The sequence below is a fragment of the Stenella coeruleoalba genome (assembly GCF_951394435.1).
Source record: "Stenella coeruleoalba genome assembly, chromosome: 15".
NCBI lineage: Eukaryota > Metazoa > Chordata > Mammalia > Artiodactyla > Delphinidae > Stenella > Stenella coeruleoalba.
The window spans coordinates 81,122,470-81,146,900 of NC_137161.1; the positions used below are offsets into that span (position 1 = coordinate 81,122,470).

The 24,431-nt window shown below is 52.2% G+C and overlaps 2 protein-coding genes and 1 pseudogene across 4 annotated transcripts; all 3 read right to left on the bottom strand.

Annotated features, from left to right (window-relative positions):
- Positions 1 to 3,509: 3,509 nt before the first annotated feature.
- On the bottom strand, positions 3,510 to 5,365 carry EPO (erythropoietin; the record flags this gene model as incomplete). Its single annotated transcript, XM_079943912.1, has 5 exons — positions 5,256 to 5,365; positions 4,564 to 4,703; positions 4,240 to 4,326; positions 3,818 to 3,997; positions 3,510 to 3,668 (listed from the first exon to the last, which is right to left on the bottom strand). The coding sequence occupies exons 1-5, from the start codon at positions 5,266 to 5,268 to the stop codon at positions 3,510 to 3,512; spliced, it is 579 nt and encodes a 192-aa protein (XP_079800038.1). The 5' UTR covers positions 5,269 to 5,365.
- Positions 5,366 to 14,486: 9,121 nt separating this feature from the next.
- POP7 (POP7 homolog, ribonuclease P/MRP subunit) lies at positions 14,487 to 24,238 on the bottom strand. 2 transcript variants are annotated; one of them, XM_079946553.1, is made up of 2 exons: positions 24,139 to 24,238; positions 14,487 to 15,175 (listed from the first exon to the last, which is right to left on the bottom strand). In XM_079946553.1, the coding sequence occupies exon 2, from the start codon at positions 15,163 to 15,165 to the stop codon at positions 14,743 to 14,745; it is 423 nt and encodes a 140-aa protein (XP_079802679.1). In that variant the 5' UTR covers positions 15,166 to 15,175; positions 24,139 to 24,238; the 3' UTR covers positions 14,487 to 14,742. The 2 variants fall into 2 exon arrangements, with proteins under 2 accessions (XP_079802679.1, XP_079802678.1); XM_079946552.1 differs by lacking the exon at positions 24,139 to 24,238 and adding an exon at positions 15,413 to 16,230.
- On the bottom strand, positions 19,213 to 24,122 carry LOC307199047 (small ribosomal subunit protein uS2-like; annotated as a pseudogene). Its single transcript has one exon. The product of its transcript is annotated as a small ribosomal subunit protein uS2-like (transcript).
- Positions 24,239 to 24,431: the final 193 nt, after the last annotated feature.

Below are 24,431 nucleotides of genomic sequence, written 5' to 3' on the forward strand. Positions count from 1 at the left end.
TTCATAATCTCTCCAGATCTCGGTTTCCTCCTCTGCAAAATGGGGATCCTCTCCTGTCTCTGCCTTCCTCATGGGGTTAGGAGAGCAAATGTGAGACTGCCCGGGAAAGCACCTTGGAAATCGCAAAGCACTCTACAAACAGAATGCGTCTCCATGAAACAGTTATGTAACCCGCTGACTCAGAACCGGGCTGAGCTGGCTCCTGTCCCACCCGGAAGTCGGAAGAGCTGGCTTGGTCACTTACCTGGAGGAACTTAGTTTTACTTTACCTGTCTGACAAAAGAGGATGATGCCCTACTGTCCTCCTTTTTTCATGGAGTGATGGTGAGAATCAGAGCAGATCGTCTAAGTGCCAGAGATTAATATGTTGTTAATCATCGTAACAGTGGTGCAGAAGAAACTTTACACCCCTGGTCCGCACTTGAAGAACCTGGGAAATCTGGCAACGCCCTCCTTGCATATCTGTGTCTCTTCGCAGAGACTGTGGGTGTCACCAGGTTCTTCCCATCCAGGCTTCTCAGCGCCGCACCCCCCAGGACCCAGTCACATGCCAAGCTGGCTCTGTCTACGCCTACATTCATGAGCACCTGTCTTTTTGCCACCAGGACTGCCCGCTCTAGGAGGACACTGGGCTGTGAGTGGCACAGACCGTCTTTCCAAGTTTCCTAGCATTTAGTGCAAAGGCTGGAACACGGTAGGCACTCCGTAAATGTGGAATAAAGTATTTTTTTTAATATATTTCTTTTATTTACTAAATCAGAGTTTCTAAAACTGTTCCATCTGTCCTGTAAGATGTTCCACGAAAAAGAAAAGGACTCCTGTCTAAAAGTTCATGAAATAGGAAACCCTATGCCTTCCTTAGAGATTTATCAAGCCCGCTAGCACACTAAAGTCTGTGAGAAGTCCTGTAGTCGAAAAAGTGATTTAATTTTTTTGTTTAACATCTTTATTGCAGTATAATTGCTTTACTAAAGTATGTTTTAAAATTACGTTCTTAACCTACTCGCCCATCACACCTGACCCAGGTCATATACTTCAGGTTCTGTTAACTCCTTTTTTTTTTCTTTAATTGAAAGCAGTAAGAAGTCTGAAACGAAGTCGAGGAATAAGGTCAGGAGGAAAAAAGATCCAGGGGATGATTAGGCAGCACATCAGGCTGAAAGGTGGACAGGACTTTGGGGTTATGAGTCCTAAATCTCAAGTTCAGGTCCCAGCTGTAACTTACTAGCTGGATTCCCTGGGCTTCAGGACAAGTCTCTTAGCTTCAGTTTTGCCAGCGAGAAAGAGAGATTCCTTCTTTCCTGATTCACAGCGTTGGAGCAAGAACCGGATGGCATGTGTGGAAATCATAACACGAATTTTTATCGAAATGCACAAGGTCAGAGTCCTCAGGGTTCTATAGCTTGTAGATTACTCTAGCATTTCCCAAGAGGGCCTGAAGAGGGCACTGTAGCCCAGAAGCAGGGTTGGCCAGAGTGAAACTTCTCTTTGGGTCCTGCCCTTGGCTGATTCCTCCCACCACAAGTTCACCCCTACCCTCTCACACACATATAGTTGGCAAATACCCTCCAACGCCCCAACCTGCCCATATTCTTCCTGCCGCAGATTGCAAAACATTCCCTGCTTTGTGCATGTTTGCCGGGGTGCAGGCTGACTTCTCCGTTTTGTGATATAAGTGAAAGACCGATCCCCCCATCCATGTACGATAATGGCCAGGATCGGGGGTTCCCGCACAGTTCTGTGACAGCTTTTGCTATCTACACAGGTCTCTCTCGGGCGTTACTTTGCAGCTGAAACATTATTTCTGGGAAGGAATTTGAAATTGATTGTCAGGGGAAAGGGTAAAATTAGAAGTAGGAATTCCCTGGCCGTCCAGTGGTTAAGACTCTGTGCTTCCACTGCAGAGGACACGGGTTAGATCCCTGGTTGGGGGACTAAGGTCCCGCATGCGGTGTGGCCAAAAAAAAAAAAAAAGAAAGAAGCAAGTAGGGATCAAGTGTGGAGTTGGAGTGAGTTTGTCCCATGTCCCCCATCCCGGGGGAGCTGGAAGGGCTCACGTGGCAGAAATAAGAAGAAGAGGGAAGGGGCTGAGTGCTGGGAGGATGGGGGATCCTGTCATCTTGGCCTCGGGCAAGGTACTTTACTTCTTCATCTGTACCATGGGAATGACTGCAGGGCCATTCTCCCAGGGCTGTGTGAGGCGTAAAATGAGGTCATATAAGTGAACTACCTGCAGTAGCTCTGGGCAGAGCGATTGATCAACAAGATGGTTGTCTGGGAAGTTGGTTCCCACTGTACCCCACTCTACTACTGCCCCTTTGGCAAGTTTCAGGGTAGAGCATTCATGGTAACCATCCCCAGGCAAGGAAAGTTCCACTGGATTTAGAGGGGGCTTGTGTGCTGAGATGGCAAAGGCTGGTGCTGGGCTTGTGGCATTAGAAGAAGCGGCCACAGAGAAGAGGGTCCAGCAGGGAGCACGGGCAGCTGCCGCCAGCCCCCAAAGGGGCCCCTCCTGCTGGCTCCTCTGTCCTTGCCGGCAGCCGAGGCTCACTAAAGACATCAGCCTGGGGACTTCCCTGGCGGTCCAGTGGTTAGGATTCCGTGCTCTCACTGCCGGGGCCCAGGTTCCATCCCTGGTTGGGGAACTAAGATCCCACAAGCCGTGCGATTCAGCCCCCCAAAAAAAAAAAAGACTTCTCCTGGGCCAGATGCCTACTGAGGACTAGCCTTGAATGGAGCCACGTTATTGACCAGCGCGGGCAGAGCTTGTGGCCTCAGGCCCAGTGGGGTCAACAGGTCAGACGGGCCATGCGAGGCAGCACGTAGGGCCCGGCCCCCTCCACCTCTGGTTTCTCGGACCTGCAGCCTGCTGCCAGGATGGGGGCAGAGCCAGGGAAGTAGGGGTCTCCCGGGAAAACAGAAAAGCCAAGAGCCAGGTTGTGGTTTCAGTTCTTGCCAGTGAGATTGAAAAATACACCAGACTTGGACCCAGTGAGAGCCAGGAGCCAGCCCCCATCCCATCTTCACGGCTCCCACCACCCTCCTTATCCAGCGGGCTCTGCTGTCACGGAGTCCCCATGAGACCCGGAGAATTCATGGCTTGCCCCCTAAATTCTCCAGTCCGTCCTGTCCCTGCTTGCTAGGTGCAAAAGGAATTATTTGCCCTCCAGCTTGTCCCAGCATCACGCAGCATCGCGGTTCTGCAAGGCACTGAGATGAATATCAGTGTCTCCCCAGCATGGCGCTGTCCCCAAGTTTAAGTTGAACTCTCTGAATTCCTCCTGCTTTGGAGACTCAGGCTGACCCTGTGACATCCTTAGATCTGAGTTGAGCTCTGAACAGTTCCTCTAGCCCCTGAGATATCACCGCTGGCCCTGGAGTGTCCGTGGGACAGTCTGGCGCTGAGCTGATGGCCCATCGACAGGGGTTGGGAGTGGAGGTGCAGAAGGCGTGGCACAGGCAGTGGTGGTGAGCGAGGTGGTGGACGTGCCCGGGGTGGGAGCACCGGGTCACCTGTCCCCTCTCCTGCAGGCCTCCCCTGTGTACAGCGTCAGCTTTCCCCGCAGGAAATTGGAGTAGATTCGGAAAAGTTTGCACAGAGTATCAACAGTGAACGTTCGGAGCGGGGCTGCAGAGGAGGCTGCGTTTGGAAGGGGGACGGCTCCCTTCTGCCAAGGAGAGAACAGGAGGTTACCAGTGGGGACCCCGGCAGGAGAGGGAACTTGGGACAGAATTGCAGCAGGGATTCCTTGGCGGGGCCATTCTCCCATTTCACAGAAAAGGCAAACACAAGTGCGAGGGAAGGTCCTACACGTACCTGGGCTCCCAGTGCCCGAAGCAGGGAGGTGAGGCTGCGCAGGCCGCTAACAGCTTTGTCCACGTGCAGCTGCAGGGCCTCGGATGGCTGGGACAAGTTGGCCAACAGGGCCTGGCCCTGCAGGATGGCTTCTGAGAGCAGGGCCAGGCCCTGCCAGACTTCCACAGCCTGCTGCTGGACCTAAAGGGAGTGGAGACTTGGAGTTAGCTGGCCCAAGCCAGCCCCGCCCTCCTCCCTCTCGGCAGCCCCAAGCAAACAGTTTTGTTGAATGAATGAATGAATGAACAAATGAATAAATGAATGAACATATTCCATTCAGCCCTCATCTTTGCTGCTCTGTTTCTTCTCTCTATCATTCTCCTTCCTGCCCTAGGAGGTTCCCAAAATGAGACTCCCCAAGAGGAAGGAAAAAGTGAACTCACCGCCATCCTCTTCCAGGCATAGAAGTTAACCTTGGTGTCCGGGACAGTGATGTTCTCACTGAAGCTGCAGCCCTCAGCACAGCCCAGCTGAAATGCACAAGCCTGGAGTCAGGGGCCCCAGGGGCTCCTGCTGGCTTCGCCCCTTACCTAGCTTCCAGGTGTGCACTGGGGACTCCCACTCTTATTACTTTTACTGGGGGCTCTGGCTCCCCGCTTCCACCCCTGAACCAAGTGCCGGGGGGGGGTCCAGGTTCCTGGATCTTGGGGGAGACCCTGGACCCCTGAGGGTGAGTTCTGTGGAAGGTCCTGGGGAGGGGGCCTCACCGTGGCATTTTCGGCCTCCCTGGCCTCCAGGATGTACCTCTCCAGGACTCGGCTGTCACAGATGAGGTGTGGGGGGGCGCCCAGGACTGGGAGGCCCAGAGGAAGCAGCAGCAAGGACAGCAGAAGCAGCAGAAGACATTCTAGGAGAGAGAGCTGGGCTGAGTGTGAGGCCGGGACTTGCAGGAGAAGGGGTGGTTTGGACCTGCACGTTCACCCATCCCGCTGCTCTGGCCCCGCGAGTCCTCCCGACCCGAACCTTGCGAGCGCTCAGGCTCTGCCTCCTTTGCCTTCATTCAATCCCGCAGCCGCGTGCACACCCCACCCCCCAGCTACCGGCATCCACTTCTCCCGGCCAAACTTCAATCCCGGTGTGACAGAGGCTTCCCCTCTCGCAGATCCGAGTTGTTGCTCCCAGACCCAGGTATCAGCTCCCTCGGCACCCACGTAGCCGCCCCTCTTCTCCCTGGACCCCCAGTCCTCCATCGCGTCTCCAGCTCAGATTCCGACTTTCCCGGGGACTCCCCCAGCCCGGCCGGCAGGTGAAGGCTGCCCCACCCCCCTTGCCCTTCCGGGGTCCTTGGCAAGTCGCAGGTCCTTGAACCCGGCCACCCCGGGGCCAACAGCCCCAGTGGTAAATTCCTCCTCAAACAGGGGCCGGGCGGGCGGGCGCTCCCGCGGCCGGGAGTACTCACCGCGCACCCCCATCTCCGCGCCTCGCCCGGCCCCTCAGCGACCTGGGGCTCGGCGGGTGCCCGCGCCGGGGGCCCGCATCCCGGGAAGCTCGGCGGGGCAGAGCCACCCCGCCGCCCGAAGGAGGGGGCCGCCGTCCGGGGCGCCGAGCCGGGGTCGGGGCAGAGCGCGCAGGGCCCGGGGCCAGGGTCCGGAGGACGGCGCGGCGAGGCGGCCGGCCGGGGTTGGCCCGGGGACTGTTGGCCCGAGGAACTGCGGCGGCGGCCGGGGGTCGGGGCTGTTATCAGCTGTGTGCGTGCGTGTGGGGGGTTGGGGGGGGCTGTGTGCGTGAGGGGTCGCGGGAGGGGGGGGCCGGAGGGGTCAGAGCCGGGGGCAGGACGCCTGGGTCGGGGGCTCGCCGGGGCGGGAGCCGAGCTGCCGCCCCGTCGTCGGACCCCAGGGTCCCGGGAGGGGCGGCTGGGTGCGCGCAGCGGGACGGGCAGAAGGCTGCGCTGCGAGAGCAGTGCCATTCTGGGAAAGGCTGGGGACCCCGACGTCCCCCCAGGGAAGGGGGCGTCCCGGTCTTGGGCGGGGACTCAGAGCTGGGGCTGTCTGGGTTCTTGCGAGGAAGCTAGGGCTGGAAGCCCGGAAGGTGCCTGCGGGGCAAGTCAGCGGCCTCCTTCTCACGATCCTAGTTCTTGTTCTAGAAACCAGTGTTCTTGTTGAGAAATTTAACGGGGCCGCACAAAGCAAGAAATCTGAGGGGGTCTTCTCCCCCACTCCTCACTTTTGAGGACCCTGAAAACCCAGAAATTGAACTTTTAGGTTAGCCTGCATGGTAAAATTCTTAGGAACTCTGAAATAGAGTGAACCCCCAGAGTGATGGCCCTTGGGATTTGCAGCTAAGCCTTTGTGGCTTCTAGGAGGCCCTGAGGCAGCGGGGGAGCTCCCGGGGGGGCGGGGGGGGCAGGAGTCCAAGGCTAGCTGGCTTCTCAAACCTTGGAAAGTGGCCTGAGTCCCTGAGCCTCAGTGCTCTCACCTGTCAAATGGGCCTCATGAAAGCACCAGTGCCAGCTCATGCAGCTTTCATAATAGACAGGGAAGTCCTACAAATACCGGCGGTTATTTATACGTTCATTCACTCCCTCCCCAGTCCCATGATATTAGAGATACTTTATTCATGCGTTCAGTGCCTTCTTTGTGCAAGACAATTGACTAAGAACTTTTCAGGACAAAAAGGTGTTTTGAGCCCTAAGTCCTGCCTCCTGGAGTTTGTAGTTTACAATAGAGATAAGGTGGGGACACGGAACTGTGCACGAGGACTGGAGTGTGCAGATCCGAGCTGTGAGAGTTTGGAAGAGGGGGAGCTCACCTCTAGCTGGGAAATCAAGGAAGATTTGATGCAGGAGGTGACAACAAGCTCAGCCTTGAAGGGTGGGTAAGATTTCAATGGGAAAAGATGTGAGGTGGGTGCAGAGGCCGGTCCAGCCAAGTGCTTGGTGGGTCAGGTGTGTTGGGGCGAAAGGTGGGGTGGGGGAGGGAGAGGTGGAGATCAGACTAGGGTGGCGGTTAGGGAGAGGTCAGGTTGTGAAGGGCCTTGAATGCCCCTCTGAAGAATTTGGAGTTTGTTTGGAAAGATGGGAAGTATTCATTCATTCATTCATTCAAGAAATATACATATAAGAGTACCTACTCTTGGCCAGAGACCTGGGGATAGAGCAGTGAATGAAACAGACAAGAATGCCTGCCCCGGTGGAGCTGACATTCTAGTGGAGAGATGGATGATAAACACAGAGAATGAATAAAAGATAGAGGAGCTCCAATGGCTAAAAGAACTAAAAAGGCCCAGGAGTGTTGGAGGAGGTGGCAATTTTCGATGAAGCAGGCAGGGATGCCTGCTGAGAGGTGACAGAGGTGAGGGAGGGAGATAAGGGGTGGGGGGAGGAGCCTGATCAAAGAGGGGTTCAGAAAGATGAATGCGAGGGGTGGGGAGGCAGAGGCTTGTGGGAACTAACGAGGGCCCGAGTCGCTCCCCTGCCCTCCGCTCACTGCGAGCCTGCTCCCCGGGTCCTCCCCGAACCTGGTGTGCGGCTGCTGTGGCTCTGCACACCTCACTACGTCCTCTGGTCCCCGTTTCCTCCTCAGCACCCAGGCAGCCTCCCAGCCCCACTTGGCCCTCAGAGCCCAGCTCTGGGACAAGATCCCAGCTGTGGGACAAGCACACGCACACTCACGTCCACACACGTCCGCACATGCGTTCTGTCCCGACCCACAACACACCCCCCAGCCTCTGCTCTCTGGGTCCCCTGACTCCTGCGTCACTGCCCTGACCTGACCATGGAGAGGGGCCGGGGACAGATCGGGGGTGGGGGGGAGTAGACACAGCCGGAGGAGAGGAGGAGCCGTTCGGGCTGTGGGACCTGCTTCTGCCCTCACACCGGTTTGTCAGAGGTCCCCAGGCCCCTGCCTTCGAGAAAGGGAGATGGGCCCTGAGCACCCAGCCCCTAGCTGCTGGGGCCTGCTGGACAGGGGTGATGCTGGCTCATCTGCTGGGGCTTTGGGAGAGAGAACTGCGATGCAGCCTGGAAGAGAGGGCAGAGTAGAGGATCTCAGCTCACCCTGCACCCAATCCCTAAGCTGTAGTAATCCTACCAAGAGGGCAGAGGCTGGTTTAGGAGCCAACTTCAACCCAGGTGCTTGTGGATACTGCCCAGTAGGGTCCATGCATCCAGCCTTGACAGCAGGGGCCCCTGAGGAGCAGGAAGCTACCCAGGGCTCTCCCTCCGATGCCCACCACCCCCCTGCCAGTGCCCCTCCATCTGCCTGTTTGTATTTCTCTGGCACGGGGCTGGACCAGTGCCAGGACCACCGCGGAGGGTCTCCGCACCATCCCCTCCAGTTATCCCCAGCCCTGCCACTAGAGCAACTTTCCCACTGAATAGCTCGTTCGTGGCATTCCCCAGAGCAGGAGCCTGCAGCGGCTCCCGGTTGCCTCTGAACTAAGACCCTCTGTGCTCTGCCATCCACCTACCTTTCCAGCCTGTTCTCCCACTTTGCTCACTCCCACTCGCCTGCATCACGTGAGCTCAGTTAGATGGTTTGCTGCTTCCTGCCCTTCGCTCACTATGTGCCTTCCACCTGGATCACCCTCCCCCTCCCACTACGGCTCTCAAAAGCCCAAACCCAAGCATTACCTCCTCTATGAAGCCTTCCCTGATATCCCGGCAGGAAGCTGTCTCCCTGCTCTGGGCTGCCATCCTTTATGTCCACGTCTTAGGCCTCTCCTGGCCGGGCCACCATATACAGCTGTCACGGCTGAGCACTGCACAACTCCAGGGGGCGCCATTCATATCGACCCTGATGAGAATGGTACTCCCTGGAGTCATGCAGCACAGGTGCTCTGATAACCGGAGGAGAGAGCAAAGGACAGTGTAGGCAGGTCTTGTTCACCTGGGTGGCACTGGGCACCCAGCATGTTGCCTGTTTATGGGCTTCCCTCAAGTGTGGTTTGCATTGTGCGGTCCCTCCACTCCAGACACCCCAGCCAGAGAATGGGAGACCTAGAGGGAGGAAGTGAGCTCCTCATCCTCTGAATGCTTGCTGGAGCCATGCCTGGACAACCTAGCTCTGGGTTCGTGGGGGCCTCAGAGGCCTCCATCTACTTCCTGAGCAGGCAGCCCCCCGAGGCGGGGTCTGAACCAGAGGATGGCGGGGGTGGAGGCAGGCTCTGTTCCATGGAGTCTTCCTGGCAGCCAATTCAGACTGAAAATCCAAGAAGCAAATTTACAGCCCCCTGAGCTGTCGCAGACCCCCAGGCAGCACGAAGTCCCAGCTGCCTGGAGTCGTGTAGGGGACGAGGGGGGCCTCTGGACTTCTCCTCCCTCCTCCTTTCCAAGCAGTGGCTTCTCAGCTGGGCTCGGGAGTTCAGCCAGCAGCCCAAAAGACCTTCTGTGCTGGGAAGTGAGGTGGCCGGGACCTTGGAGGGTGCGGTGGGGGAGGGCTTCCTGGCGCTTGGGGAACTGGGAAGGGAGTGAGGACTTGGAGAAGGGATTCCTGCCAGACAGCAAAAGGAAGTCCTGTGCGAAGGTCACTTTGGAGAAACTGAGGGAAGTTCTGCTTACTTGGCCACAGAGTAGCCAGTAGAACCAGACATCCGGGTTTCTGTTCTCAGCGAGCAGCTCTGTGGCTTCAGCAGGCTAATGGGGCTCGTCTGGCAAACAGGGGAGCCCAGATTGGAGGCCTGAGCTGTGCCACTAGCGCCTGACGTGGACAAGTGGCGTTACGTCTGAGCCTGGGGATGGTAAAAAACTCTAGTAATCGCTTGCCAGGGCCGTCGTGGGATTATGTAATGCCCGGCACGGGGTAATCAATAAATGCTAGCCATTAGCACGGCGCCCTCCGCTTTGCTGTGGCTGCTACCTGGCTTTGGAGGCCTGGAGACCAAATCTGCAGCATGTTCGTCAGCCCTCCTCCGGCGTCCTCCACTGTTCCCTCTGGGGAGCTGGGCGTGGGTTCACGACACCTTATCTCCGGTGTTGTACCTTTACCAAACAACTCACTGGTAAAGGTCAGGGGGATAGTGGGGTGTGGATGGAGGTACCGCCGGGTGTACACATCCACTGCTCTTTGCAGAAACTTGCCACTGAACAAAACTGAGTGAAATGGCATCACTGTGGGAGCTGGGGGGTGGCGGGGGTGAAGACACAGATATCAAGACAAGTCTCACACTTAGTTTATTCAAAGCCTGGGGCCAAACAGGGGTTTCTTGTCCCATTAACATGGGTCTCCTCCCAAGGGAGGCCCGGAGAAGTCCCAAGGACGTTGGACTGCATGAGGCCTGAAGCATTACCAGGCCAGCTTCCTTGGTTACTTGTCTCTTGCCTCTCCTCCAGTGCTTGAGTCCTTGAAGGAGGGCGCCCACAGCACCAAGACCTCCACCTTGGGATCCAGAAACACTTCCCCAGATTAGGTTTCTATGAAGTGTCAACCCCATCTTAGGATCTCTTGCTCACAAGTATGGCTGGATATTCCCAAGCTCCTTCCCATGGCACCCATCCTTTATCAGAAGACAGAGCTGCTAAGTTGGTCAGAGTAGCTTTCCTGTCCATGCAAAAATAAAACTAGAAAATCCTAACTTAAAACACTACTGGCAATATCAACGAGAGTAATGTCTTTCTCCCATGTAAGATCTTTGCAGGGGTGCAGTCGTGAACACAAAAGTTTCATTTTGTTAACATGGGGCTTAAGGATTTTGCATGAACTCTATTTTTTTTAATTTTATTTATTTAATTTTTGGCTGCGTTGGGTCTTCGTTGCTGCACGCGGGCTTTTCTCTGGTTGCGGCGAGTGGGGGCTACTCTTCGTTGCTGCGTGCGGGCTTCTCGTTGCGGTGGCTTCTCTTGTTGAGGAGTATGGGCTCCAAGCACGCGGGCTTCAGTAGCTGTGGCACGCGGGGTCAGTAGTTGTGGCTTGCGGGCTCTAGAGCGCAGGCTCAGTAGTTGTGGCACACGGGCTTAGCTGCTCCGCGGCATGTGGGATCTTCCCGGACCAGGTCTCAAACCCAAGTCCCCTGCATTGGCAGGCGGGTTCTTAACCACTGCGCCACCAGGGAAGCCCTGCGTGAACTCTTTAGGCTCTTCCTACTTGGAGGAACATAGGCCAAGATCTACTCAAGGTAGTTTATAGAAGCCTTAGACATACTCTTAAACCTCCAAGTTTAGCAAATATTTTCCCAAATTGTTCATGGTTCACTGATAACCAATGAGTTACGAGAACCTATTGCTTGACAGAGGCATCCTCCGATCTGTATATAGGCAAGACCTTCTGTTCGTGTCTTATTTCATCAACCAGCAAGTAATTTTAGTACTTTCAGGAAAGTATATTTTTCTTGCAGCAAACAAGATTCATAGACTCTGAGCTGGAAGGGACCTAGGACATCCCATGAAGGTGAACTTCCACCCTCTGCTTGCACACTTCCAGTGAAAGATATTTGGTGTTTCTAAGGGAGCAGAGACTTGTTATAGGGTAGCCAATAACAAGCTGTCCTCCTGTGCATGCATACGTCCAGCCATTCATCTGTCAGATATTTATTAGTTACTGGATGGCACAATGGAATCGCTGCTTCTCCTTGAAGTCGTCTCAGCAGTTTGATAAGGAACTCCCCTGATCACCCCACCTAGGGAACAGACCAAAGGAACAGGCTTTGTAAAAAAAAAAAATAACGTTTTCCTGTTACAAAAACAATACAGGATCATTGACCAACTAAAAAATATGGCTAAACCAAAACACGTCAATTAAAAAGCACCCATAATGTCATTAGGAAGATGGAGTCATAAGTGGTCATTTTCACAGACTTCTCTCTTGGTGGGATAACATTTGCCTCACCCCCAAATCTGTGTAGCGGGATATCTCTTCCCTAAGGAACTACATTTGACACATGCCTCTAGTCCAACTTCCCTATAGGCTCCAGGGTTTGTTCCCCGAACTCCTGACCAAGCACTGGGAACTCACCTAGAAGGATCATCCGCCCATCCAAACCAGTTCACGTGCTCTGAGGGCCTCCCTTCTTCCCTGCCACGCGTGCCACAAAGTAAAAGCCGACAGGACTAATAACCCAGCCTTGTAAACCAAACACACACAAATCACCTTCCTTCCCCTCTCCCCATCCCCATGAAGAGGCTCAAACCATTCCTTAGCAAAATGGCTCAAGCTAACAATAGTAGCCCTTACTATTTTTTGAGCCCTTACTAATGCTAGGCCAACTCCAAGCACCACGTAAATGATTTGTCTTTTTAAATCTGTCCTTTTTCCTATTAGTTTTTAGAGAACCAGGAGTTTATACCTCTCCAGGCAGACCTGGCGCCTAACACAGATTCCATACAACCAGTGGACGCTCAATAATACTACGGATGACGAGAAAAGGTCTACACTCACCTCCAAGACGAGCATTTCCAATCTGGCCTCTGGGGATCTGTTTTTGAAGTAGGAGGTCATTTCGCACTCTCTGTGGGCTCCATAGTGGTTGAGCAAAAGGGAGGGAAACTGCACCTGGACACGCCTTCTACCCCCATCACCTCCCAAGCTGTGATGGAAGACACTTCAGAGAACCAAAGAGGGAGGGAAGCAGAGGCCGGCACTGGCCTCCCTGCAGAAGGAATGCAGAGCTCCCTGCCCGGTCCACCACGCATGGACGCCAACAGATGCGGGAGCTTTCCCCACGCCCCCTACCTGCCCTCACACCCCTTCTTCCTTCGGTGGCAATGACTAGGGGCTGTTTCCGCAGACCTGCCACTGAGGGAAGCCCCACTGGCAAGCAGTGAGAGAACTCGGAGTAGAAACAACAAACAAATAAGCTGGGAGACGTAGCTGCCAAAACAAACCAAATGCAAAAGGGCTGCTGCCACCACCTCTGCTGGGCCCAGGCCAGGAGCAGAGAGCGGAGCACATACGTGCAGGGACACACATAGTTCCCTCCAGCTCCCTGCCGGCTCCCCACTCCGTTACTGGGGGCTCCTGGACAAGGGAGTCTTGCAGTCAAGGCTGATAGGGAGGGACTTCGCTGGCGGCGCAGTGGTTAAGAATCCGGCTGCCAATGCAGGGGACACGGGTTCGAGCCCTGGTACGGGAAGATCCCACATGCCGCAGAGCCCGTGCACCACAACTACTGAGCCTGTGCTCTAAAGCCAGCAACCCACAACGACTGAGCCCACGAGCCACAACTACTGAAGCCCGTGCACCCAGAGCCCATGCTCCGCAACAAGAGAAGCCACAGCAATGAGAAGCCCGCGCGCTGCAACGAAGAGTAGCCCCCACTCGCCGCAACTAGAGAAAGCCCGCGCAGCTACTTTCTAGCTGCCCGAGTGACCCTCCAGTCCCAGAACACATCCTGCTTGTTCATGAATCCCCTCTGTGCACACTGATCCCTCTGTCTGATATGCCCTCTCCCCTCTCTTCTGCCCGGCAAGCTACTTTTCATCCTTCAGAACCCAGATCAAAAGGTGGAACCACCTGAGACCTCACCAGGAAGTTAGCCAGTTCCTTCTCCACACTTCTGTATCGTGGCTATTCTTCTTACGTAACACATCTTACTCATTTCACAAAAAATTGGTATATCCACCTTCCCAACTAAGTGGTGAGCTCCTTGAAGGCAGGGGCCATTTCATACCCATCTTTGTATCCCCAGGGCCCAGCCCAGGCCTCGGCTTACAGCAGGCACTCAGCATGTATTTAGTTGTTAGAATGAAGCTAGTCCTTCTGTAAGGAGTTCACTTTCCTGAGTGGCTGGCAGTCACTTCCGCAGCATGAATCCCTCGTCAACAGGAATACTCAAGCCAGAGGGAGAGGTTTTGTTAAACGAGGAGGCTAATTTTCAGAACCCCAAACCAAACTGCCTTCCAAATTCTGTTACTAACGTTTAGATCAAAGGCTTTCAAACTCCTGTGACCTCGCCCAACAGTAAAACTGATGTCATAACCAGCACGTATGTGTCTATATACACATCTATAACTGAAAGTGTCAACAAAATATTATCATTGAAGTTGTACTTTTTTTTTACTTGCTTTTTAAAAGGCTTTGACCCAGTAAATTGATTTCAAGACCCACATATGGGTCACCACCCACTCTGATAAAAACTGCTTTAGGTGACTTGTTTGATAAACATGAAAAATCAGATCCTCCTACAAATATCCCAACAAAAAAGTACTTATGACCTGTGTGCCCAGGAATTCAAAGGGAAGGCAATCCTTTCCTGCTTAGAACAGCCCAGCCACAAGGGTCTGAAGGGCTCTGGACCATAGCTGTTTAGAACAATTTGGGCCCCACAGGACCAGGAATCAAATGAAGCAGTGTCTCAGTCCCTACCCCAGGCTGACACAAAGGAGGCCCCCATCTTTGTTTGCCCTCTTCACCCTTAAACCCTCACCCTTCCTGGGCCTGGGAACCGCCAGCAGAGAACCTGATGCTTTCCTAGCATACAACTACACCCCAGCTGCACTCCAGCAGGTGAGAGTATATACTTTATCTGCCCTGCCTTCTTCTGCGAGGATGAAATATTTTAAAGCAAACATTGGAATTGTCAGGCTTCTGCACTGTACTAAAGTTTGTTTTAGGTTGCAGTGTCCGTAGTACAATTTATGCTTTCTGTGACGGCAGGAAACACTGGGGTGCCCCTACTGTACCTAAATCCTTGTAAAGTTCTTTCCTACTCTCCTTTCCAGAATTTACACAGGGGAGAGGCAGTGCAGCGTGGTGGCAGGGCACCAACACAACTTGATACTTTTTATTGTATACGACAATGGTTACAGACCACAAAGGTTCAGGAGGCCCCACTGCTTGGGTCAACAAAAGACAGTATTTGCCCTCTCAATTCAGAGTCCTCTGGGCTGCGAGGGGACAGGCTTTTTCCTACATGGCTCTGGAAGAAGGTCCAGGACAGTACTCAGTACGAGAAGAGCCACATCTGAGCCTAGCTGTACGGGGGTGGGTGGATAAGGTGGGGCAGCCTCATCTCGATCACTTGGGTGTGACCCTGAAGACACGGATGTGGATGGCCGAGTTGTTGCGGATCCGGGTCAGCGGCTCTCGCGTATCAATCTCTGGTTCCAGTTCATCGACAAGCTCCACGGTGGAGGTATTGGCAGCCACCTGCAAGGACCCGAAGCTGCCAGCCTGCAGCTGTAGGGCAATGTTGATGGCGCGGTTGATGGCCAGGCCCAAGCCGTGGATGTAGATCTCACTGCATGCGTTCTGACCCCGAGCCCCTCCATCCAGCAGTTTCTGGCAGCGGGCCAGCTGGGCCTTGAAGTCAGTCTTCATGTTGACATAAATGTCATTGGGCCTCCGGGGCAGGCGGTGGGGGAGCCGCTTCCGCAGGGTGTACTCCACCGGGTCCAGCTCAGCCTCGACGGCTCCGCGGGGCTCTCGGTTTTCGGCCATGCTGTGTGCCCTGGCACGAGGAAGAGACGAGATCAGCCAGGGGTGACGAGCGACCAACGCTTCCTTTCCCACCCCGTTTCCTGCCCAAAGGGTGAAGCCGGGAGAAGGCGCACTCGACGCCTCTATTCCCTTCCACTCACCTCAAGCTCCCGCATCTCCCCCACCCCCAGTTCCTACTCATTCATCACATCGCCCCCAACCTCCAGGCCCCTCCACCGCCCCCTTTCCCCAGCTCTTCCGCGCCTACTCTCTCCGGTCCACAGTGCTCTCCACGCGCCGCGGCCCGCTCCCCTGCCAGGGCACTCAAGCGTTGCGCCGACCGGCCGGAATATAGGGCGCTTCTCGCGACCCCCAGGCCCCAAGAAGGAAAGGTGAACACCGCCGGAACGCTCGAGCGCGAGAACCCAGCCGGCTCCTGGCTCCTGGCTCCTGAAAAGGGTGCCGAGTGCGCACGCGCGCTCGGCCCCTGCAGCCAAGCCCGCGGAATCCACGAATCGCCTTCCTGGCCTCCGTTCTCCCGCCCCTTCCCTGAGAGCTCGCAAAACCGCGCGATGTCTTTGAGTAACGCGAGGCTTCCGGGGGTGATGGGATCTACCACGTGTACGCCTCCCAGGCGGGGCGCAGAGGCAGGAGGCGTGTACCAAGTCGGAGCTGGGGAGGGTCTGGGAAGGGGAGGTCAGCTTTCCTGGGCCAATCCGAGTCCCCGGTTCGCGGAGGTGTCCCGAAGGGGAGAGGGGAGGAGAGGAGGCTATTGTAGGGGCGTGGAGGATTTGGGGGTAAGGGTCTTCCAAAGATAGCAGGGAGGGCAGCGAGTTCCATAGAACGTGATCGCGAAGGGGTCTGAAGTCAAGTCTGCCCTCTCACGTCCATCGCAGTTCCTCGGGTCAGAGGAGGTGTGGCAGAGTTGGCAGAACTGACCTCCCGCCCAAGGTTCCTGTTGCCCAAAGACTGAGGGCGGGTAACGAGTGGCGAGGCCCGGCCCTTGGCGGAGGACAGCTCTCCGGGACTCCTCTGCAGTTCACGGGGACCCGTCCTCCTTCCCTGCCTCTGGCAGGGCTGACCTCCCAGGCCAGCCCCTGGGGACGCGAGCTATGAACCGCAGGTCCAGCCTTCACAGCTCCCCTGGGCCCCCCTGACCCACTCGCACCCCTCCACCACCCCCACCCGCCGCCAGCTCTTCGGTCACTGCCCAACACCTAGGAGTACGGACGTGCGCCTCCTGGCGGAAAAGTGCAGGGCAACACCTGGGGGTTGGTGGCTCCCCAAGACCAGTGGGAAGGGGTTTTCTGCCCAGATTGGTTTAGCTTCTGTAGAGTTCCATTTGAAAATGAGTTAGACCTGCAGTGAGGACCTCAGTTCCCTCATCACTCAAATGGGGATGAGAATTCCTGTCTTGCTACTGAGTTGCAAAACTCAATATAACCTTACAAACTGTAAGCCTACACGTCAGCTTTTTTTTTAATTAAAAAAAATTTATTTATTTGGCCGTGCTGGGTCTTAGTTGTGGCATGCGGGCTTTTAGTTGCAGCATGTGGGATCTAGTTCCCTGACCGGGGATGGAACCCGGGTGCCCTGCATTGGGAGCGAGGAGTCTTAACCACTGGACCACCAGGGACGTCCCTGAGCTGGCATTTTTATGCACACCGCCCCCCCACCCCCACCCCAGACCTCTCTCTAGTTGCCTGGGGTAGAGTCTGACCCCATTTGACTGGAGGTTGGAAAGAGGCCAGGCTCCTGAGAACTTCTCTCCCAGCACCACTTAAATCCTGTGGTTCTTTTAGCTTCAGATTCTTACAAGTTTGGGGGGTTATTTGGGGTTGAAGAGGAAATGCTGGCTACAACCTTACTCCATCTCAGAAGTGACATCTGAACAGAGTTTTGATGGACAAACAGGAATTCTTCAGGGAAGCAAGGAGTATTCTGGAAACACTGAACAGTATTTTTAAAAGAATGGAAGCATAACCTAAGCTTCCACCTCAAGGAACTAGAAAAAGTAAGGCCAAAGGGAGAAGATGGGAGGAAATAATGAAGAGCAAATATAAATGAAACTGAACACAGAAAAACAATAAAGAAATTCAAACCAGAAGCTGGTTCTTTGAAAAAGTCAATAAAATTGACCTCTAGCAAGACTGACAAAAAAGAGAGAACAAGAAAAAGAAGACTCAAATTATGATTATCAGAAATGAAAGAGGGGATAGCACTAAAGATCCCATAAACATTGAATTATACTTGGAGAACAACACAAACAACTCTACACACATAAATTTCACAGCTTAGATAAAATGGACCAGCTCCTAGAAAACAAACTACCAAACTAACCCAAGATGAAATAGATCATCTGAATAACTCTGTAACTATTAAGGTAATTAAATTCATAGTTAAAAAAAATTTAGAACAAGAAATATCTAGGCCCACATGGTTTTACTGGTGAATTCTACCACGCACACAAAAAAAGGAAGTAACACAAATTCTACACAATCTCTTCCAGAAAACAGAAGAGGAAGGTACATTTCCTAATTAATTTTATGAGGCCAAAACCAGACAAAGATAATACAAAAGAAGAAAAATCACAGATGGATACCTCTCATGAACAACACAAAAAATCTTCAACAAAATGTTAGCAAACTGAATCCAGCAGTATATAGAGAATGATATACCACAACCAAGTAAAGTTGATTCCAAAGATGCAGGACTGGTTCAGTGTAAGAAAACCAAACAGTATTATCTACCATATTAACAAGTTAAAGAAAAAAACACATACGATCATGTCAATTGATACAGAAAAACCACTTAACATAATTTAGTGCCCACTTATGATAAGAGCTCTTAGCAAAAAGAGAATGGAAGGAACTTCCTCAACCTGGTAAAGAGCATCTACAAAAAAACTACAGCTTCCCATCATACTTAATGGTGTAAGACTGGACACCTTTCTCTTAAAATCAAGAACAAGGAAAGGATGTCGTCTCTCACCACTCTCATTGTTGGAAGTCCCAGCCAGTGCAATAAGGCAAAGAAAAGATTGTAAAGGAAGAAAAAAAACTGTCTCTATTTGCAGATGACATGATTGTGTATACATAAAAAGTCCCAAGGAATCTAAAAAAAACATATAATTAATAAATTAGCTTATTAGCAAGTTTGCAGGATACAAGATTAACATACAAAAATCACTTGTAGGGCTTCCCTGGTGGCGCAGTGGTTAAGAATCCGCCTGCCAATGCAAGGGACATGGGTTCGAGCCCTGGTCCAGAAAGATCCCACATGCCACGGAGCAACTAAGGCTGTGCGCCACAACTATTGAGCCTGTGCTCTAGAGCCTGCGAGCCACAACTACTGAAGCTTGTGTGCCTAGAGCCCGTGCTCCGCAACAGAAGACACCATTGAGAAGCCCGCACACCACAACGAAGAGGAGCCCCCGCGCACTGCAACTAGAGGAAGCCCGTGCGCAGCAACGAAGACCCAAGGCAGCCAAAAAAAAAAAAAAAGTTAAAAAAATCAATTGTATTTCTATGTACTGGCAATAAACAGCTGGAAACCAAATTTTAAAATCATTTACAATCACTCCAGAGAGAGAGGGGAAGGGGGAGGAGGAAAGGAGGGGGAGCGAAAAATATTTAAGTATAAATGTAACAAAACATGTACAAACTCTGCTTAAAACTACAAAATGCTAATCAAAGATCTAAATTAATGGAGAGATATACTGTGTCCACGTATTGGAATATTCAACATAGTATAGATGTCAATTCTCTCCAAATTTAATGCAATTCCTATGAAAATCCCAGCAAGAAGTTTTGTAGATGTAAATAAGTTTATTGTAAAATTTATATGGCAAGGCAAGAGAAGTTAAAGCAATTCTGAAAAACAAAAAGTTGGAATCACACCACCTGATTTTAAGACTTACTGTGTAAACACAGTATCAAGACAGTGTGATATCTGCCAAGGGACAGACACAAAAATCAATAAAATGGAATAGAGAACCTAGAAATAGATTCACACAAGTACAGCCAGCTGATTTTTTTTTTTTTTTAAGAAACTGTTTATTTTCCATCAACCTATTTCCATTTTAAGAGCTTGTGGAAGAACTGCTTAAGACCACTCAGTGCTTGTTCCCACCCACTCAGCGGCCTGAGCAGTGGGAGCTGCAGACCAGTGTTCAGTGGCAGGTTGAGCACTCCAGCCTCCAGTGGGGAACTGTTGAAGAGGCACGGGGACACCTGCACACCTTCGGACCAGTCCACCACCTGGACTGGTAGCAGTGAACTCAGGAGCTGGAGCAATCCATTCACCCTGAAATTCCTCCTTGGTCACAGCCTTCTCAGCTGCTGCCTGCTCATCCTTTTCAATCTCTCCAGGATCTCTGTAGAAGTAGAGATCAGGCATGACCTCCCATGGGTGTTCACGGGAGATGGTGCCACGCACGCGCAGAACTTCCCCGGCAAGCATCCACCACATCAGACCCACTGGGAAGGAGTGAGCTCCCTTGTTGTTGCATGGGATGGCAATGTCCACATTATCGCAGAGGAGAGTCTGCGTTACACAGAGCAATGGTAGACAGGTTAACGTAAGAGGCCTCTGGGAGAGGCAGGTGGTCAGCCCTGGGATCAGTAACCACCGGAAGTCTTGGCTCCCGGAAGGCTGCCTGGATCTGGTTAGTGAAGGTTCCAGGAGTGAAGCGGCCAGCAATAGGAGTGGATCCAGTGGCAGCAGCAAACTTCAGCCCAGCTCGCTGGCCAGTATTCCTGGAGGATATGACACTGACATCAGCTGGGTTTTCAATGGCAACAGTGGCATGAGCTGCCAACAGAAGCTTCTCCCAGGTTCTCTTCAGATTTATTATGTGGATGTCATCACTTTTCCTTTTGCAGGTGTACTGTTCCACTTGGAAGCCAAGGTTGGTGCCACCTAAGTGGGTTCCTGCTGCAAGGAATTTGAGGACATCCTCCTCCTTCATTTGCAGGACATCAAAGGCTCTGGAAATTGTGAAAGTTTCCCTTTAAGTTACGATGGGAGTCCAGAACAACGCCGTATGGACCCCTGTCTGGCTGGCGCGGAAAAGCCAGCCAGCTGATTTTTGGCAAAGGTGCAAAAGCAGCTGAATGGGGAAAGAATGAGTCTTTTCAGCAAGTGGTGCTAAAACAACTGAATAAATAGGCAAAGAACTGAACCTCAGCCCTATGCAAAAAATTAACACAAAATGGATGGTAGATCTAAACATAAAATGGAAAATTATAAAACTTTTAGAAGAAATATAGGAAAAAAGTCTTCATGACATAGGGTCAGGTAAAGAGTTCTTAGATACAACTCCAAAGGCATGATCCATTAAAGAAAAAAATTGAGGACTTCCCTGGTGGCACAGTGGTTGGGAGTCCACCTGCTAGTGCAGGGGACATGGGTTCGAGCCCTGGTCCGGGAGGATCCCACATGCCGTGGAGCAGCTGAGCCCGTGTGCCACGGCTGCTGAGCCTGCGCTCTAGAGCCTGTGAGCCACAGCTGCTGAGCCCACGTGCCACAACTACTGGGGCCCGGCGTGCCTGAAGCCCGTGCTCCACAGCATGGGAGGCCACTGCAATGAGAGGCCCGCACACTGCAGCGAAGAGTGGCCCCCGTTCGCCACAACTGGAGAAAGCCCATGCACAGCAACGAAGACCCAATGCAGCCAAAAATAAATAAATAAATATGTGAAAAGTAATATATGGTTTAAAAAAAATTGATAAATTGTACTTCATCAAAATTAAAAACTTTTACTCTGTGAAAGACCACCCAGCCACGGACTGCGAGAAAATACCTGCAAATCACATATCCAACAATGGACTTGTATCCAGAATAAAGAACTCTCTAAATTCAAGCGTTAGAAAACAACTCAATTACGGACTTCCCTGGTGGTCCAGAGGCTAAGACTCCGTGCTCCCAATGCAGTGGGCCCGGGGTTCCATCCCTGGTCAGGGAACTAGATCCCACATGCTGCAACTAAGAGTTCGCATGCTCCAACTGAAAGATCCCGCATGCCACAACGAAGATCCCGAGTGCTGCAACTAAGACCTGGCGCAGCCGAAAAAAACAAAACCAAACAAACAAAAATAGAAAATGGGCAAAAGTCTTGAACAGAGGGTTCTTTAGCAAAGAGGGTATAAGGATGACAAATAAGCACATAAGATGTTCAACACAGCCATTATGGAAATGCAAATTAAAACCATGATGAGATGCCACTGCCCACCTATTAGAATGTCTAAAATTAAAAATTTTGACAATACTAAGTGTTTAGGAGAATGCAGAGAAACTGGATCTCTCATACACTGTTTGTGGGAATTTTCAATGGTCCAGCCACTCCGGAAAATAGTTCAGCAGCTTCTTCTAAAATTAAACATACACTCACCATATGACCCAGCAAGAGCACACATGGGAATTTACAAACTCGTACACAAATGTCCACAGCAGTGTTTGTAATAGCAGTGTTTGTAAAAGCCCCAGACAGGAAACAACCCTTGTGTCTTTCAATGGGTGACTGGTTAAAGTGTGGTACATCCCTACCATGGAATACTACTCAGCAATAAAAGTTGGATCAAGGAGACCCATTAGGCTGCTGGAAGACTACGTACATCCTAGAACAATACTGTGCTGAGCAGCTCAGAGTTTACTGTGGAAGGCAAACAAGATGAGCAAGACAGTGCAACCGCTGCTCAGCATGGAGCATGGATAGGGTTCAGTGGACCCTCAAGGAGGTACAGCCAATATGACCTTGGGGGGATGCAAGATGTTCCACAGGACGCAATGGCTAAGGTGAGGCAGTAACGTCTAGCAGTTGGGCTCAGATCCTGTGCAGTACCTCCTGTTACAATGGAGAGGTCTGGGAGGTCTGAGCCCTGGGAGATAGGGAAGTAGGAGGGAACCAGCAAAGGATTCAGAAGGAGCAGCTGATGAGGTAGGAGGAAAACCAAGGGATACGGTGATCTGGAGGCCAGGTGAAGAAAGCATTTCTTGGAGGAGGTAGTGACCAGCTGTGTCATATGCTGTTGGTAGGCCACAGGAGATAACAAACCAGTGGATTTAGCAATGTGGTGATTTTGCACTGGTGACTTGACAAGCATTTACACTTGATTGACCAAAGAACTTAGCTGTTAGAAAAAAAAGGCAGAGAGTTTGGCTGTTTACTCTTACTTGAGACTTCCCTTTCATCTCGATAAACCATCTAACCACAACTCTTTGTTTAGTTCAAAAGCTTCCAAATTCAAAATAACACAGACCAAGGCATTTTACAGCATAGTCTTGAATAAACCTGAATAAACAAAAATATCTTAGGTCCAAGTGATTTTCTTCATTCAAATTCTTTTCTTTAATTTTGTATGGGAGATTCACAGTTCTGATTTGTTTCCTTTCTCAGAGAGGGTGCTTATGCAATTCAATTTCCACAGTGTCATCAGCAGCAAACGCATTCTCACTTTACGGCTGGGGGAGATTACTTGGCCAGGATCACAAGCTGGTATACAGGAAGCCCAGGGCGACCGATCAATTACTCCAATCTTCTACCTTGGAGTCCAGCGTGCTCTCCCTGACACAAAGCATCTGGTAGGTAGGTAGGTACTACTGTCCAATCAAAAACATTTTCATGATAGCATTCGAAGCCCTCAACTTAAGTTTCACTTCACTTCTCATCCAACTAGCAATCCAGGTCCTCTTCTCCCATCAGCCTGGCTTGTCACTATTCTAAAGCTGATGCTCACTTTTCTTAAATCTACCCAAATCCTGCCCTTCCTTCCTGCTCAGCACAGGCCACCACTGTCCCTGACTGCTTCCCCTTCACAGGGGTTTCCCCCCTCTTTCCCCTGTACCATTTCTCCACTATAATTTACAATCTCACATTTGCTAATTAATCATTAAAACAGGCCAAAAGGCGAAGACCTTATTCAGAGGGTAGGACACATCTAGGAAAGTGGGCGGGGGGGGGGGGACAACAACAAAAGCTTTGGAGTAAGAAAAAACAGCTGTCATAAACTTGAGAACTTTGTTCTAGAAGAACTTGATTGGAGATTGGATTCTGTTGATATATTTTCACACAGTTAACAATGTGAATATTGTGGACCCAGAAGGCCCCACTAGCTAACATTTGTGGAGTGCCTGCCCTATACCAAGCACTGTGTTAAGTGCTTTACCACACAATCCAGAGACTCCGAAAGGAGTAAAGTCGCCCAAGGCCACGGTCAGTATAGGATGGAACCAGCACATAAGCCCTCGCTTTAAACAATTGCATTTTCCAGCCTGTGAACAAGCAGCTTCACTGACTACACTGAGGCAGGAATCCTGACTGCAAGAAAGACAAGGGAACTGAAAAAAGCAGACACGAAAACTATAAGTGCATAGAAACCTGGGGTGTGCTCCGTGCAAGAACAAAGGGCCTTCCTGGTAGCTCCGGAGGTCGGCGCTCCGTTTTGGCGAAACACAGAGGACTCAAGTTCCAAGTCTGAATTTACCCTTCCCTGTCCTGAGGATTATATTGTTTTTGGTAACGGCTGTTTTAGGAAGCTGGGAAGTAGAGTATACATTCTGGCGTAACTTCCAAAGAAAACGGTGAAAACACACACAAGACTTTTTCATCCTAAAAAGTTCAGGGAATTGGAAAAGTCATTCTTGAAAACCTCCTTTTTAAACAAAGGCGGTGTCAATCTACTTCTCACATTTGCATAGTAGTTTCTCTCTTTCCGAAGCTTTTCACACTCACCTATTTTAATTCTTTCAGCACTCCGGAAGGGAGTGGAATGGGGGCCAGGGATGGGGCGGAGCAGAGCATCAATACCTTACTATAAAACAGAAACTGAGGCCCGACACCGTCAACTCCTTCGCCCCCGAGGTCTAGGGGGCTAGTCGGTGGCGGAGCCAGAAAGAAACTCCAGATCTCACCAGCCAGTGCTGCCTCGGACTTGTTTCTAAACCATTAGGTTCCTCGTTTATTTCGTATACCCCGGGGATGTCCGACGAACACACCTCTGGGTTGTACGTGGTCTCCTTCAATCCAGGCGGGCTTCCCGGAGGAAGCCGACCGTCCGGGAGGCGGGCGATGCCGCTAGCGGCGGCCTTCGTCGCGATGGTCGCGCATCGCGTGCAGGGGGGGGGCAGCCGGGGAGCACCCCGGGGACACCCTCACAACCCCCCGGCCCGCAGCAGGCTGTGTCACGTGAGGCACCGGGCTCCCAGGTCACGTGCCGGGGGGGGCTCGGGGGAGGCGGGCATCCGGGCCGCGCCCGCCGGGCACGCTAGGAGCGCGCTAGGCCGTGCGG

Bases quoted from the DNA above. Each gene is read 5' to 3' on its own strand.
- POP7 (XM_079946553.1), bottom strand. From the start codon at position 15,165: ATGGCCGAAAACCGAGAGCCCCGCGGAGCCGTCGAGGCTGAGCTGGAC.